The sequence below is a fragment of the Triturus cristatus genome, chromosome 4_2 (genome assembly GCF_964204655.1).
Source record: "Triturus cristatus chromosome 4_2, aTriCri1.1, whole genome shotgun sequence".
In the NCBI taxonomy this organism is placed as follows: domain Eukaryota; kingdom Metazoa; phylum Chordata; class Amphibia; order Caudata; family Salamandridae; genus Triturus; species Triturus cristatus.
Window position 1 is genome coordinate 778,214,253 of NC_140586.1, and position 18,291 is coordinate 778,232,543.

Consider the following 18,291-nt stretch of genomic DNA (forward strand, 5'->3'; position numbering starts at 1 on the left):
TTTGAATTTGTCTGCTGCTATGCGCCTATCTCCAATTTTAGATCCCTTTACTTATTAATTGACTGCATATTAGAGGTCTGCTTGTTGCTTTTTAGTTATAGGCAAGGTATATAAAGTGAAACAACCTAAACCCTCAGTGGTAGGGACAATTGCGCAGAGAAATGATGAGTCAATTCAGTATATCAATACAAACCTTTATGGTAGTATTCCAATCATTCCCATTTAATGGCACTTTAAGGTTGTGAAGTTGAATTCAATCTGCTTTTGTAAATTACTGTACTTATATTGTGGCATGTTTTTGGAGATTTATGATGTATTCCTCTCCTTATGCCGAACCTTGCTTTACCAGATAATTGTATACTCTGTATGTATGTAACACTTAATTATTGATTAAGTACTGTATATTATTTGAATCTTGTAAATGTATGCCTTTTCTCACATAATTTTGACTGAGGTGGGGTCGCTTTGGTTTTTGTTTTCTTAACTTCTTTTCCGCTTATTTGACTCTTTTACTGTTTTTTCCTCATTTACTGAATTTATCTCTGGCATCAAACTTTATTTGTTAGGCAAAGGGTAACCTCCTTTGAGGTCGACTTAGCGATATATAATACAATTAATAACTTTTGCATACACGCGCAGGACTTCTTAGTCCTTATATGATGGCACGTATTTTGGTTCTATTCGTAGTAGGTTGATCCCTTTCCAAGATGGCGCTCAAATACAGACGCCCGGATAAATAGCCCAAACTTTACTTGTTAAGTATAGGGTTTCTTTTTTTGAGGTAGGTTTAGTGATATTTGATACTTTTAACAATTTTTCCATATATACGCGAGGGGCTTCTTAGCGCCATGTAGTATTTTGTATCTTTACACAGTAGGTAGATCCCTATCCAAGATGGCGCTTAAATTCAGACGCCCGGTTAAATTACGTATGACTTTGAGTGTTACCAACACTCTGTGTTTTGGCTACTGATTCCTTTGACTATTTCTATTGACTTAACGTAATTACTAGTCCAATATGGCGCCCATTCTAGGAGGTTGCACATAACCATATAGTCCGTCATCAATCAGCCTATATTCCCACACGAACATGGCGCCCATTGTAGACGCCGGAACATTACACGAGTGGTCAAGATATTGGACCCTTCGCTTTACTTTCAGGTATTTATGAGTGTAATCATATGATGATTATTGTATACGATTCTGGGGATTACTCGTAATTTGAACGTGAGACTTGATTATCAGTTTAATATTAGTTCTTAGACTTTAGTATACTTACATTAGCGCCCTTGTAGTTGATATATTAGTGATGCCGTCTTGTGGTGCTCTGTTATTAGATTACGAATCCTACTGTTATACTTAACCTACCATTACTTTCCTTTTGATTTTTCTGTTGAGATTGGTAGACATTTACGCTCGTATACTGGCTGACAACGTGGAATTTAGTTTAACTTTCGTTTTAGGTTACTTGAATGACACCTTCTACCGAATAATTGCATCGACTGACTTTGTTTATTTTTGAATATTATTGGATTGGAGCCGCCAGTTCGAAGTTTGATTGGTATGTCTCTAATACTTACTCAGTTTGGTTTATAATTATTTTAGTTAGTTGGATTGATTATTGAAAATATTAATTTACATGCAGGTTGCGATCGCTATGTCCTTGGCTCCTGGACTAACAAAATTTGTAGACTGATAATACCAATATGGTGAGTCTTTTGTAATATATGTTTCGTGTACAGGCTTTTAGAGAGTACTTCTCACTGGTGGTTAGCTTCACCTTTTGGCAGTTTCCCTTCGTATGGGTTTTCTTGATTTAAGAGACATTTACTCACATTATGTGCTTGTATTATAGCACGGGTCTCTAGCGTCACTTGTTTTTCTTTCCATTTAATATTATTTCTCCTTATTTCTTTCTATTTTTACTTTTATTTTACTAGACTATACCAATGCTCAGATAACCTCTACTTTATTTCATACTTGCTGGTACTTAGTTCACTGGGTTCACTCTCTCCTCTTACAATTAGCACCTTTTTTCTGTAGTTCCCCTTCTTTCCTCTGCACACAATTTGCAAATTTTAAACGTTGTTTGACATTATATCTTACATTTTGCTCCAACCACGATGTTTACCTATTAGGTCTTGTAATGTCTTAATAGCTACATATTTTGCTTTAATGCTTGATGTCACTATGTTTATTTACTTTCTGTTGTTACATTAAGCAATTTCCTTATGAAACTCGGTTATTTCTTTGTCTCCAGCCCTGATGAAGTCCGTGACCTATTAAGTCAGGACGAAACACGTGTTGGCTGGCAGTGGGCTTGCATCGAAGAAGTTTCTTTCAAGAAATAAACACAAAATATGAAAACTTGGAATTTAATTTGAAATATTTCGTTTGATGTGCACTCGCACTTTCACATGCTTGTTGACTTTCTAGAAACCCTTTTGCTCGGTTTCCAAACTTGTTGAAGGTATATAAAGTGTTTGCCAAAATGTTTCTACAATGTCTCTGACAAGAGCATATGTTAGTGGAAGTTTGATAACTTCAGATTCATTTTCATAATATTAATCAGCATAATCTTATACAGCAAATTAGGACTTAAATTGTTTTTTTCATTAAAGAGTTTCCATAGTTATAGTATTTTGCCTATCCCATTTTTAAAGTTCCATGGGGCATATTATCAAGTACTGCCTTAAAATTATCCAATAGAGGCCCATATTCACACCAGAACATGGGCTTCTATGGGAATTCACAAGGGCATATTATCAAGCCCATTATCGCCGCTAAAGCGGCGATAATTTTAACGCCTTTTCTTGATAATATGCCCCCATGCTTTTTATCCACTGCATACAGTTTGTGGGTACCATCTTTGGTAGTTCATGGTTTTGCAGGCTCACAACTATCTAAATACCCTCTTAAATCATAGGTGCTCTCTCTTTATAACTCCATCCCTTTGTTTCTTGTGTAGGTGTGCAAAATGGGTGAAAATAGAGTTAGTCGAGCACACTTGAATTCCGTTTAGTTCTGGGCACAAAGGGGCATATCAACAAGGGCTTTATCTCTGCTTTTTTGGCTTTAAAAGCCAAAAAAGGAGAGATAAAACTAGCGCCCTATCAACAACAGGGTGCTAACATGCAAATTTGCATGTTAGCACCCTTTTACTCTACGCTTCCCCTTGCATCTCTAATGATATGCAAAGGGGGCGTTCCAGAGTAAAATAATAGGAGAAATGTCGCTAAGCGACATTTCTCCTATTATCAAGAATGTCGCTAACCCTGTTAGAGACAAAAAAAGCAGCGCTAACCGCGGTAAACGCTGCTTTTTTACGTCTGGTATTTTTCTGACTTAGCCATGATATCCTATGGAAGGAGGATATCATGGCTAAGTTTGCCTGTCCCTATCAACAAGGTTACGTGAGATTATCGCTGGGTTTCCAGCGATATTCTCACTTTAGCCTGTTAGCGTGAGGATTTTTATCGCTATTGAGATAAGCGTTGCTAATAGCACGCTATCTCAGCGATAAAAATTCACGCTAGCCGGCGATAATTATCCTAGCGCTAAGTGCGCTTAGAGATAATTATCGCCTGTTGTTGTTGATATGCCCCTATCTTGTTTAATATATGTGTCATAGGTAGGTGAAATAGAAAGTTAGCTAAATAAAAATGACTGTTCATTTTTTCATGCAGAAAACCCAAAACACAAAAACAGCATTACGAATAATTTAAAGCTCTTGTATATTATTTTGTGTCCTGAGAAAGGAAATGGATCTAAAAACCACATACAGCACTCAGTCTAATAAATGTATAATTCCGGCTCTTTGGTTTCTGAGCCTTTTGAGGAAAGACAAACTTTAGTATGTAAGTAGGCATCCTCCCTCTGCCTTTTGCTACTTTGGTTAACCAGTTTTCTGTTAGTGGAATAAAACTCTAGTAAGTTATGGAATGCTCCGTCTCGAGAGTTTTGTTTGGAGGCCGGATACTTTTAAAAGTGGTCAAGAAGTTAAGTTGTTGTATATGTCCTTCTGTGTCATTGGTGATTTAAGTTGCATCCCTGTATTTCTTGCAGTTTAAAGAAGATGGAACAGACCTCGCCAAGGTGGTGTCATGGACACACAAATACAATTATGCTTTTCCTGTCTGGCTAGGAAGCTTCTTCGGATCTTTGAACATCACTCATCCTGATTATGCAAAAGCTGTCTTCGGCAGAGGAGGTGGGTCATCCTAGATTATTACCTTTATTAAATCTAGATATAATCCAGAGCTTGTGTTTTACATGTTTCCGTCTTTTCTTTTAAAACTTTGATTTTTCTGTTCCTCGTGTATGCCATGCATAGATTTACAGAGAAATTATTTTAGGTCTCGACAAGGCAGGGCATGAGCTGTCTCTTTGAGACATGCTGTGTCTAGAATATAGGCTTTAAGCCCCACCCTTTTTAGGTCGACCCTAGGCAGCGTGCATGCGATGGCTGCAAGACCTGCGGTAAGCAGTATATTGAGTGTAACCCGCCTGCTGCTTGCAATTGGTTAACTTGTGCCTCACTCATCTTTCCTGTCTCCTTATTGGTTGGTGCTCCCAATACATCACTTCAATTTTGTCGTAAAGCGCACCCACCAAGTACAGTTTAATTACGCTGTACGTTTTCATATGTTGTGTGTAGGGACTTGTTTTATTTTGCCCTACTGATATTCTCTCACCACAGGGCCTGGTATCATGTTTTTTTTAATAAGAATCATGGCACCTGCTTCACGGGCCGCCATGCAATATATGAAGGGGCTAACCCAGTTAATCCAACCGCATCTGGGTAAGCAAATATACAAAAATACACGTAATGCATTGGAATAAATCAGTGCTGAACTGTAAATAGAAGGACAACGTTAATTATTCCTTCAAAACGAGGTGCTCTCTCTGAATAAATCATACATTAATCAATATCATTGCCAGAAAACAGCTTTAGACAAAAATCGTTTTTTATGTATCAATATGTAAAAAGTGTCAACACACCATATGTTCAAATATACATACAAATATGGCACACAAAAGAAAATTAAATCCCCAAAATCAAAAAAATTATTATAAAGAACTCCAGCAAAAACTAAATACAAGTAAACAAGGAATATATCCTCTATTCCTTATTCCCCTGTTAGTGAGTATGGATGCCCTCACTTTTTTAATAAGAACATTTCATTGCTTCAGATATCCCTACTCAATAGTACTAAGAGAAAACTACACTTTATACCTCTAAACAATTTTTTTAGTACTTTATATATATCGATTATGCAAATAATTTTGATTTGTCAAGAGCTTCTTCGATTCAAACAGTCAACGCGTTTCAGGACTAGGGTATATAAGGATATCTCTCCCTAAAGACACCTAAAATACAAATATCCTGTTTTACTTACAAATATATAACATATTTGCATCTTTTTACATATATATATACACCATATATACAAATAGCCAATTGCACAGGAACAAAGGTATAAATCTTTGTATTTACAAGAAATTCCTCTCTTGTGGTGGCAGACCAAAAGTATATGAAATATTTTAAATCGGGTGCAGTAAGTTCAAAAAGATAGATACCTTATCACCTTGAAAATCATATCACCCATGACAAAGATAACCAAAACACAGAATAAAGTAAAAGACTATTCAAGGGAACGGGTGCAGATGCTAAGAGTCTTGTACTAAAGAAGTGCCACATAGCTAAAACAAACTCTTTTGTGTCCAAAATGTAAAACCATATTTCTAAGAACTGAAAAGTTACCAGTCTAGTCGAGTGATCCCGGTAGAACAGCTTAGAACACCCAGGAATGAAACTCTACCGGACAAACAGCGGTATCTCACTAGTACTGTGGTCATAAAGGCAAAAAACACATCTACATGTAATATATACACTAATGGTCAAAACGGCATCAAGTTAAACAAGTAAATGAACCTAGCCCAAGACTAAATTACACAAGTGTTCTTACCAATTAGTGAGTTTAAGGTGCTACGTCTTATTTCCGCCTCGCGGATCCTATACCAGGGCTTAACTTCCTGACTCCTTGTTCGTTCTTTAAAATGAGTGAGCCCAAAGAAAAATGACAAAATAACCATTACTCTCTAGAGAAGTACGGTCTAATTAATTATTTAAAACGTCCATGGCCAGGTAAGCGATTAATCTTACCGTTTACTCCATCCGATGTGAGCGCTAACTCATCCGCCTCTCAACTGAGTTCTGGGTCCATGAAAACAGTCACGGGCCGCCATGCACATAAGTTAAATATGCACGGGCTCTACACTGTATATTTTGGAATGGTGGCCCACTTTCGTCTTTATTTTTTCATTACTGTGCACGGACGCCGCACTTAATGGCTTAGCTCGGCACCTTTGTTTTATATTATTTCCAAATGGAAACTTGTGTATATTTGCCTCGTTTGGGCTTATGAACCCAGTGCTTTGCCTCCCACTTCTAGTGCTGATACCGGGGCCCAGCACGTCGTTTCGTTCACAAGGATCTCGGTTGGTTTGGAGGGGGTGGCCTGAGTGTTATGAAGCAGGGGGCATGTCTTGCAGTTAGGTTTATGGTACCGGAAATATTAACTGAAATCATAAAGCTATTGTTCTGAAACATGTGCTAGTATGTTTAGGTCAAAAATATTGTATCAGAAAGCACTTATTTCCTCAGTTCAAGCTACAACAAAAAACAAGAGCTACTCACTGCTTGTTTACTACCACTAGCAATCTTTGCCTGGTGCATGCGTACTAGGAAACCTACTTGTGCTGTCCCTTTTGTCTGACATCTCCTAGGCCACAGCACATTGACACTGGTGCATTGGTGACCATTACAGGTCCTCTCGGTCTCTGTAATGGACATCGGTCACTCTTATAGGCCAGCAACTGCTGCTGCCTTCTGGCCACGCTTATAGTCCGGCAACAGCTGAAGCAGCAGCAGTCAAAGGGCTTCCCTCTAGGGCCTGCTACTGAACCATCCTGACTAGCCCAAAAGTCCTAGGAAGGGAGTTGGCATGCTCATCCATAAAATTGGTTATCCTGTAAGAGATCTCAACAGTTTCCTCAAATGTGAGTCCTACAGGGGAAACTTATCATAGCTCAGGTGTTCTGACTGCGGTTTCCACAAAAATCTCTAGGCAAGCAAATCCCTGTGGCCTATTCTGTGTTATGGAAGTGGGTTCAATGGTATTGCACACACAGTGTGCTGCTCTTTACTGGCCACCTGTGCATCAGTTCATCCTTAAAATGCCCTATTCTTACCATCTAACTTAGCATTCTCTCACTCTTTCAACATTCATTCAGTCATCCCTAAACCCTCTGATGCTTCCTTCCATTCTCTTATGTTTATAATCTCCTACTAAACAATCCTCACAACTGCACCAATAAAATTGTAAATCAGTGAAAAAGCACTAACATCGAAAAAGCTCTACATGTTGCCTTGATCCCTATGCTGTTGTGTGTCTGTCCACATGTGCGTTATCTGTATGTGTATCTGCATGCATTTGTGGCTGTGTATGTGTGTCTGCGTGCCAGTGATCACGTGTCTCAATATGTATATTTGTATGTATGTGGGTGTGTGTCTGTATGTGGCCTTATAGAATCTTGTGTCTGTGTCTAGGCCTGTCTGTGTATTCCTGTGCAATCTGTTTCACTTCTATGTGAAACTGTCTATGTATGTCCTGAAAGACAGACAAAGTTTTGATTGAACATGACCTCTGAATGATCTCCTCGCTTTCTCTGTGGTTGTGAGATGCATGTTGATTTGCAATAAGGGTTCACTTGAACTGCTCTTGATAACTCAGAGTGTTTCAGAATTTTTAAACTTGGTAACACAATCCACAAAAGGGCACTTTACACCATGCCACATAAATCAAATCAGGATAATTTTACTCAACAGCACACACTTCCAGGCCACACAATTCAACTCTACACACTTCCCTTCCACACCACATAATCTGACAACCAACCACATATTTCAACTGAACACAATTATGCAACACACCACATACATCCAGTACACACCACAAAATTCCACATCATGCTACAAAATTCAAAAGCACACCAAATAATGAAACTCAAATACATACCACTCCACAACACAAAATACCATTCCATATAATTACACTTCATGACACACAATCCCACTCTGCATGATTCCATTACACTCAATACCACATAACTATCCACATATTTCCACAGCACAGCATGACACATAATTTTGCTACACAAATCCAATCCACACCTCACAATTCCACCACCCACAAATTCACTAACTAATAATTCCAATCCAACCTACATATTTCCACTCCACACCCCATACATCCGCTCCAAATCAAAACACATGGGAAAAAATGTTGTCATTTACAATGCCAATTGCCCTAACTCTTAGAAATGCGAGACCTATTGCATTGCAAATGCTTGTTTTATGTTGGCTCCTTTCACTGCCCTTCCTAAATGCCTGCTTTTCTTCAAATAATATGCTTGGTAGTCCTTCCTTTTCTATTTTTATAGCCTCCAATGTGGACTACCCCTGTTACATATGCTCTTACTCTTCATGTTATTTTAGGATACTTGGAGAGCACTCTTTTCTTTTTTGTTGGCCTGCCTCTGCTCTGTTTTCTTCGTGCATGAAACTTTGGTCACCTTACCATCACTTAATCTCTCTGTGTCGCCCTCCAGCTGCACACCCCTCCCACAAGACTGCATGACTGCATGTCTGTCCCCACCAACCCTCCGTTATCGCTGCTCATTTTTTTTGTTCAATTTAAATTAAATTGCCGCTTCATCTGCAGTGCAGTCACTTAAACTCCCTGTGCCATCTCCTTACACCCGTCCTCCCTCCCACAACACCGCTTGACCACCCCCTCACCCCCACCAAGATGCAGGTTTTTTTTCTTTAATTTAAATTACATTAACAGATTTATATTGTGTTCTCTAGGGGCACAGGGGAAATTAAGTGATTTGCCCAGAATCACAGGATGTTGAGCTCACGCAGAGAGTCATATATGTATCCCCAATATATAATTTCTGAATCAAAGCTATTGACACCATTGCTCCCCAGAAAATCATTGCCTCCACTAGATCTCGCCCCTCCGCCCCCTGGTTCTCCACCTCCCTCCGTGAGGAAAAAAGCAGATGCAAAGCACTCGAACGTAAGTGGAGACTAAACTATGACCCTGAAGCTAAACTTACTTACAAATCTGCTTTGAAAAAATTCCTCAAACAAAAAAAAAACACTATGAAAGACCATTTCTCTCTTCAAATTGCTAATGCCAAAAACTCGTCAAAAACCCTCTTCACCATTGTCAAAGACTTCATTAATCCACCGGCTAGGGCCACTCAGAATTCTGCGAGTCAGGCCCTATGCGAGGGACTCTCTGACTACTTCCTTGAAAAAATAAACAAACTCTGTATCTCCTTCCCTAAAGGGCTAGCCTCCCTGCCTCCTTCCACTAGTCCCCCAGCCTCTCCGTCCTTCCTCTCCTTCAATAAACTCACCCTGGACGATGCTATTAGGTTACTCACCCACTGCAAATCTGGCGCCCCCTCGGACCCTGTCCCTGCTAAACTTATGGGAGAACTGGCTCCCTCGTTAGCCTGCTCCTTCCTCTCCATCTGGAACGCTTCCCTCCTCCATGGCTTCTTCCCTACCACTTGGAAGGAGGCTTTGGTGATTCCCATCCTAAAAAAGGCTGATGCTGATCCCACTATCTTCGCCAACTACCGCCCCATTTCCCTTCTTCCTAAACCCGCAAAGGTCCTGGAAAAAGCCGTACAGCTGCAACTTACGGAGTATTTGGAAAGCAACTCTCTACTGCACGACTCGCAATCCGGATTTCGGGCGGGATTCAGCACAGAGACGGCATTGTTGGAAGTATCGGAAACGATCCGGGAATGCGTGGACAGGGGCGAGGAGGCTATGCTGGTCCTCCTCGACCTGTCCGCTGCATTTGATACTGTCTCCCACCTCATCCTCCTTGACCGACTCAAACAGATAGGCATTGGCGGCACTGCCTTTAGCTGGATCAAGTCCTTCCTTTCAGGAAGAAGTCAGAGGGTGTTGTTGCGGCCTTTCAAATCGGAGGATAAACCCTTGTCATGCGGTGTGCCACAGGGCTCTGCCCTCAGCCCTCTATTTTTTAACATCTATCTTGCCCCACTGGCCGACGTTGTGGAGTCCTGCGGAGTCAGGGTGGTCTCTTATGCTGACGATACTCAGCTGATGTTTTCCTTCAGAGACCACTCGGACTCCGCGTTCACCAGCTTCCGCCAGTGCCTCAACAACATCAGTGTCTGGATGACTGATAACCACCTCAGACTCAATGCAGACAAGACAGAGGTGCTGTTTTTTAACCAGAAAAATCCCATCCCTTCCTCTTGGTGGTGGCCCACGGCACTTGATCCTGCTCCCTCTCCCGTTCACTCTGCTCGTAACCTGGGATTTCAGTTTGACGACTCCCTCTCATGCAAAACTCAGGTCAATAAAGTGACCTCTGCCTGCTTCCTGAAGTTGCGCATGATTAAAAAGATACTTCCCTATCTCCCTCTGGACTCCCGCCGTACAGTTACCCATGCCCTCATCACTTCTCACCTGGACTATGCCAATAGCCTTTATGCTGGTGCCCCCCAATATCTGATAGACCGGCTTCAGATTGTCCAGAATGCGGCGGCCAGATTGATTGGTAATATCCCCTACCGTCAATCAGTCTCCGCTTATCGTAAGGAACTTCACTGTCTACCGGTGGCTTGCCGTATCCAGTTCAAGATCCTTACCCTCGCCTACCGAGCCATCAACGGCCTCGGACCCAACTACTTGAAAAAACGTATCTCAATATCCCGTTCCATCAGATCCCTGAGATCCAATGACCTCCGCCTTCTGATCTCTCCCCGTTTTAGACTCACTAGAATGGGTGGCAGAGGGTTCAGTGTTATCGCGGCAAAATTGTGGAACGCTCTGCCAATCGATCTTAGATTCTGTCCTTCTGAATCCATCTTCCGGGCCAGACTCAAAACCTGGCTCTTTTCTGGACTCTGATTCTTATCCTGCTGTTTCCCTCCCTGCCCTTTTCTCCTCACCTGGAGGTTCAGGTTCTAGCGCCGGGACACCCCCTTGGGGGTAGCTGTGCGCTCTACAAACTACATAAATAAAATAAATAAAAATCCCCAGCTCCAGATTAGGCAGCTCTGACCAATTCACCACAACCTCTTTCTCTGAGAGCAAGAATGTTTGATAAAGACAACGGAGGGAGGTCCAAACTCACAGGTGGCTGCTCCTGCTCACTCTCCACCCTCCCCTTTCTGGGAAGCCATTGAGTTGTGTGTTTGCAGCTCTCTCACTCTCTTCCCGTCGCTCCCCAGCACGTAGTCTTGGAGAAATGAGATATGAAATCTTCTAGCCTGACAAGAAAATCAGCCTAATTTCCTCAGAAACCGCAGCTGTTGCTAGTTTATATATTTTTTCAGCACACAATATTACTTTTAGTTTGTAACCATTTAATGGAAGGATTTCTTTGCCTTACCTGTGCACATACACTTACTGATTTACTAGATGAGTTGTTGTTCATTTTTGGTAAGATCTCTAACTGCATCATTGGACTTCATCTTCTGGATGTTAGACAAACATACCAATCAACTTTTTCAAAAGATAAGAAAAATATCAGCTTCTATCTGAATGGCATTTGGTAGAAAATCTTTTCCACAAGTATTACGTATCTGTAAAACATTTTTCATCTGTTTCCTCAAAATTTGCTTTTACGTGCCAGATTTTTCTTCAACTTAAATTTTTTTCACAAGCGCCCCTCCTATTTCTGTAGAATAGAGTGGGACACATAGTCCTTTAGCATAGATAACATGTCTGTAGAATGGGCAATGGGAATCCCCTTGGGTGGATAGTGTAGGAGTGTTGTTTTCACTGTACTCAGTGGCTAAAGCAGAGGTGTGGGTGACACAGAAAGACTGGAATAATAATTTTTGAACAAAAGCCTGACATAAATGTAGAGTGTCTATTTTACTTGAGTATTTAAAAGGGATGCTCGCACAAGAGATTAATCAATGCAAAAAAAACAACTGTGGAAAGTGAATATGAACTTAGATTACACAAGAAAGAGAGAGAGAGAGAGAGAGAAAGAGAGAGAGAGATATTGATTGCTTGATTGATTGTGTTTCTCCTCCTTTGCTTGTGTTGCAGCCGCCGCACACCAAAACAGAGGGTGATATTATACAAACACCTCGTCGATCACCAAGGATTGACGACGCCATGTTTTGACAAATTCAGGTTTCATTTATCAGCTGTTTGGACACGTTTCGCCTGAACCAGCAGGCTTGCTGACTTCTCCCTGGTCTTCAGTGTGAGGAGTAAAGGGTCAGACTGGCAGCTAGGGACTTCATTCACTTTATGTCAACTCTCTCAGGTCTCCCCCGATCTTAAAAAGTAGGGAAACTGCAGTAGTGTTCTGATTTTGCCAACCATCACATTTACTGTTATCTGCAGCTCTTGTCAGACTCATACATAAATGTAGAGTGTCTATTTTACTTGAGTATTTAAAAGGGATGCTCGCACAAGAGATTAATCAATGCAAAAAAAACAACTGTGGAAAGTGAATATGAACTTAGATTACACAAGAAAGAGAGAGAGAGAGAGAGAGAAAGAGAGAGAGAGATATTGATTGCTTGATTGATTGTGTTTCTCCTCCTTTGCTTGTGTTGCAGCCGCCGCACACCAAAACAGAGGGTGATATTATACAAACACCTCGTCGATCACCAAGGATTGACGACGCCATGTTTTGACAAATTCAGGTTTCATTTATCAGCTGTTTGGACACGTTTCGCCTGAACCAGCAGGCTTGCTGACTTCTCCCCGGTCTTCAGTGTGAGGAGTAAAGGGTCAGACTGGCAGCTAGGGACTTCATTCACTTTATGTCAACTCTCTCAGGTCTCCCCCGATCTTAAAAAGTAGGGAAACTGCAGTAGTGTTCTGATTTTGCCAACCATCACATTTACTGTTATCTGCAGCTCTTGTCAGACTCATCTCTGCCAGGGATTTCAAAGCTGTGCTAACATGGCTCTCAGGAAGTCTGTCAGAAAAGAGCTGGTTTTCTGGACACTGGAAAGCTGAAAGCACGGTTTTGGTGGGGGAGAGCGAGGAAGGCGCAGAGGGTGGTGGGCATGGGTGGCAAGGAGTGACTTCTGTATTCTAGGGTAAATTCAAGAGAGTGGTGCTGGGTGAATTCAAGGGACATTTTGAGGGTGAGCAGAAACAAGGCAAAATCTTTGGGAGGGGAACGGGAGGATAATATAGAGGGTTGTGTGTGAGGGTGCCAGGATACTAGATATCATTTTTACATTTGGATTGGAGAATGGAGGGATGGCTAAAGGAGCTTGGGGGCTGATTGACAGAAATGCAGATGCTGAATAATGTATGTAAGAATATGGGTTATTAGTTGGAAGGGGTCAAAGCCACACTTGGGTAATACACGCAATTCTTGGCAGTATGAGCTCTAAAAGTTACTAAATTAACCTATGCCTAATCTCTAGTACCTTGGCACAAAGCAATCAGACTTAACTTGGAGGCAATGTGTAAAATATTTATGCAGTACCTAAACTTTAAAATGAAAACCAAATACTAAAATATCTCAAAGCAATTTAGAAAACGAGAGCAGTTTTAAATTTAAAAAAATGACACAAAAGTAGATAAAATCAAATCAGTAGAACCGGATATAGGTGATTTTAAAGCTTTCAGTAGAAATAGCGTAACAGCACAAAGTGCCAATTATGGTTATCTGGCCATGCTGGACCCGGTCAAAGACAAAAGTTAATGACTGCACTGGATCGCAGGTCAGAAACAGTGACTAGATTTGTCGTGATGGAAATTCTACCTTCTAACTTGGTGCAGCTTCATGCGAGAAGCGCTCTTCGACAAAGTTGTGACCTGTCAGGCTGCAGTCTGGATCCAGGGAGGGACTCATCAACGGCGTGTTGCTGGAGTCCTAGGCCGCGGTTGGAACTTCTTGTTTGTGGTGTAGTTGCCATTGGCGGTAAGAGTTGATCAAAAATCAGAATTGTTTTTGGCACTAAAGACAGGGCAGTTGGTGTTGATGCGGAGAGACCCGCCAGTGAATTCTAGGGTCGGTATCTAGGAAGATTGCATCGTCAGCTGGATGCGGGTACTGTGTTGACCTCGGTAAAGTTGACTTATGTTTGTGAGGATACTGGGGACCATTCTTTTCGACTCGAGGAACCCAGAGCCTCTGGATTTTCACCTGGAGTCCAGTTCTTGCAGTTTTGAGAATGGAGAAGTACACATTACCAACAGCCAAGAGCCCATGATCTGAAGGGGCAACTCTTGGTGGTTAAGACTCACTCCAGCAGAGGTCAGCAGCGGGTTCAGTCAGGTCCAGTTGGTGCAGGTCAGCAGGGCAGAGTCAAGAAATGGCCTTTGAAGCTGTGTGAGTCCATGTAGTTCTAGCAGGAGGTCAGCCAACTGACTCCTGGAGTCACTTCTGTGGTCCTGGGTTCAGGGTAAGCAGGACCAGTCTTCATCAAGTTTCCAACAGCAAGGCAATCCTTCTTCTGAGTCTTCATAGGCCCAGGAGTGTTATGATGAAAGGTTCTGAGAGTGCCACTTTTATTTCCTGTGCAAAGGGGACATCTCCTTTGTATAATCATAAGCTGTTCAGTCCTTCCTTTTTGTCTGGCTTTAGCTCCAGTCTGTCTAGGGAAACAAATGTCAGGCAGGTCCCGGTGTGGGTGGCATTTGCCAGTGTCAGGGCAGACATTTTGTGAAGGCAGGAAGGGTAGGGCACATTCCCTGGCCATCAGGCAACCCTCTGGCCATCGTGCTGAGTGGAGGAACATCCTTCCCCACACCCAAGGTCCTTTTGTCACCTGTCTGGAAGGAATGCACCTGGCACCTCAGGAGGGCTATTAACAACCTTGTGACACTGTGCACTGGCAATAAGCACATTTAGTTTAGGCAGGAAAATGGCAAATTTCTGATAGTGGCATTTGGAAAATAGTAGTTTATACGATGACTTTACTATTAAGTAGGATTTAAAAATATAATTCAAATTTATGAGTTGATGAATGATTTCTTTAGCTGTTCCCAAACTGAAGTTATTACTCATTAAATAGGTTAATAGATAAGGTAACCTTGTGTTAGTCTATGGGAGAGCCAGCCTTGCTGCAGTGAAACACAACTTTGGGGTTTTGACAATGCCAGGACTTGTACAATGTAAGTAAACATGTCCTGTAATTTTTGAATTTGGTCTGTTTTGACAATACTGCACTAATGTGCATTTTCTGGTTGGTGCAGTTGGCTAGGAGAGTTGTACAGGCTCAATACGTGCCCTGAGTTCATGTACTGGGAATTAATATGTGGATAATGGCTCCTCCAGCACAGATTGGGTATAAGGATCCCAACACAGCAATATTCCTAAATTGGTGAGTGTGTCTCACCGATGGCTGTGGATCACCCTACGAGTGAGCTGCTGGGAGGGTTTAGCAGAACACTTCCAGCGAGTCTACCAGGGTGGGGGCAACTTCTGTTCCTAGTGTCCGAACACTGTAAAAACCATAATGAACAATGCAAGGCAATACAATAAATGTGGCTTCTTCTAATAAACCCTCCCAGTAGTAAAAGATCAAAACTGGCTGTTTAAAATTAGAGCTGATTGATGAAAAATTCTGATTAGCAGCAAGACTATATGGCCACCCAGAGTGCACCTTTTGGTGAGTCCTCTTGGTGTGCTTGATGACACAGTGTTGAGTGAGGTACCCACAACCAGTTAAAGGATGGATAACAGAGGTGAAGTGTAGCTCAGACAGCAGGCCCGGAAGTAGCAGTACCCTATTGGTCTAATTCCACAAAGCCGGACTGATGTGAGAAATGTTCTGGTCAACTGGCCCAACTGGAGGAAACTACAGTGGCAGATGTAATCTTTACTAGGAAATAAGAATAAATTCTCTTCAACAGCATTGTGGTTGGGGTCATGGTGAATAGAGTAGTAGGCTGTAGACTTAGAGCAATAAATACTGAAGAAGGTATGTGATCTTACTGGTGCCAACATCTCACCTCTAGATATTTCTCTACCTGCAACGCATTGTGGGATTTAACACTATGGCATAACAACTGTATGAGGTGGCAGCTATTTTAAAAAAAAAAAAACCTTTCAAAGAAAGCTGACCCTTTTTTCAAATCCTTCATTAAACATTGTTGGATGTAAATCTGATAATCCTGGTCGGTAGTCCCTGGACGTAATTGGAATTTTTCTTAGTTGAGAGGTAGAGTAATTGTTTATTTGGAACACATTACAAACTGAGATGAGAATGCTTATTCCTATGTCAGAGGTCAGATGACCAATAACCTTGGGTTTATACCCCAATTGGGAAAGGGTTGAGCAAAACCATATACAGCTTGAATATCTGCAGCTGCTGAAGATAAACTGTTTACCTCTCGGTCAGCAGGTACTGAATATGAAGGCCAGATGAAGAATGGCTTGTGTAGGATCGGAAGGTCATGCCCAAACTCACATGATTTGGCTTAGGTGGATATTTTCTGTCTCAGGTCCTAGTTTTGGCACTTGACTAGAAATTGTGTAAATCTGGGCAAATGATTTAATCTCATTATAAAACAACCAGGAAGTTCACCTCATGCTATGGCAGACTACATCTGACTTAGTCTTCTAGTGTGTTCTAAGGTGAAACTATAATATGTAATTTTTCCTTGCCCTCTCCTTTGACTCATTTTTAACTGAATGCTGGGATGAGAGAGCATATTACATTTTGCTTGTATGTTACGCCGATCCACGCACTAGATTTTTGTTTGTTGCGCAACAGAATACTTTAGTAATTTATATGCATTACTAATATATTTGTAATATAATATTTTAATATTATTTTAATTGCGTTAATTATTGGATTTTCAATGTAAATCTTTATAGAACGTGACAAATGACATTGGGAAAGAACAAATAGGGCCAAGGAATCTCTAAAAGAAATCTCTTACAGAAAATGAGAAGCAAGTTAGTATTTAAGTTTATGACCTTAATTGTGTCTTTGGCACCCTTTGCGTGGGTATATGTGTGGTTGCGTACACAGGATAATCTTGCACACCTTGTGGGCCCTCCAAGAGTGTCTCCATTTGGGATTACAGCGTAGATGAAGCCTTTAACAGCATCTGGTTTACATATTACATGATTGAAAGAAGTCCCACCAGGTGTTTTGGTTCTTTGTTGGTGTAGGCAACCCTTAGCGGTATGAACATCTCTCTTGATGTGTGCTCAGTGGTCCGTCTCATTGACCCAGACTTGGTGGTAAGGGGAAAAGTATGCCTTCCATATTTGTGCAAAGTTGGCATTTTGCAGTAAGGCATCCAATTAATGTTTATTGGTACCACAGCTCTCTCATTTTTATTTTCTCGCTAGTAGGGCCATTTTGGGGGGCCTACTACTGTGTCTAGGGAGTCTTGTATGTGTTTAAAATGTTTGGCAAGAGGGACAGCCCCACTTGACACGTAGAAAGATGCAATAGGTGAGCATTATACATTTGTGGAAAGGGCTCCTTTTCTCATCTTTCATAACCTTTCATGTAGTAAATCGTATGTAGATAGTTAAGTTGGAATAGTCAAAGTTTGGATGATATGGCAAGGATGCATGAGGCCATGTCGTTCTCCGCCAGTTAATCAATGGGGCTGAGGTCCCCTTTCCCAGTGAGTGTAAATGGACTTGGTTGGGTCAGGCCATTGATGACTAGCGAGTGATAAATCTTTAATGTAGCACCCTGGCCTGAAGTCCCAAACATCTGTTTGTGTTCCAATGGGTTGAGTTGTGTCAATATTTCTTGGTGTTTCTTTAAAGCATGCCAAAGTTGGAGATTATGTATACTGAACTCCTGTTTGAGATCATCAAATGATTTTATACACATTTGATTGCACATATTTTCAAGATTAGTGATTTCTAAAGAGTCCAATTATGTTCAAGTTTTCTTATTTAACATGTAAGTTTAATGTGGTGATATGATTGTTGGCTTTACTATGTAGTCATTTGGAAGAAATTACCCTATGTATATAAAAACAAATGTTAACTTAGTTTTATTAGTTTTAAAAATAAAGAAGCAACAACACCACTTACATTTAGTTAGATCTGTGTTGTATTGTATGCAATTTTCTCACACTAATTGTTATGCATGTTGAACTCCCCAGATCCCAAAGGAACACTGGGATATGCTTTCATAGTTCCTTGGATTGGTACGTACTGACATTATTTTTAATCTTTCCTAATTATTATGCAGCAAAAGTTGCAGT

General features: G+C 41.1%; 1 protein-coding gene across 1 annotated transcript in view; it reads left to right on the forward strand.

Annotated features, from left to right (window-relative positions):
• The window catches only part of LOC146835026 (cytochrome P450 4B1-like), a 253,521-nt gene that overhangs the window by 31,336 nt on the left and 203,894 nt on the right, over positions 1 to 18,291 (forward strand). The window contains exons 2-3 of the mRNA XM_085602688.1: positions 4,065 to 4,209; positions 18,190 to 18,234. Coding sequence (XP_085458814.1) covers positions 4,065 to 4,209; positions 18,190 to 18,234 — 190 coding nt within the window. The remainder of the gene's footprint in view (positions 1 to 4,064; positions 4,210 to 18,189; positions 18,235 to 18,291) is intronic.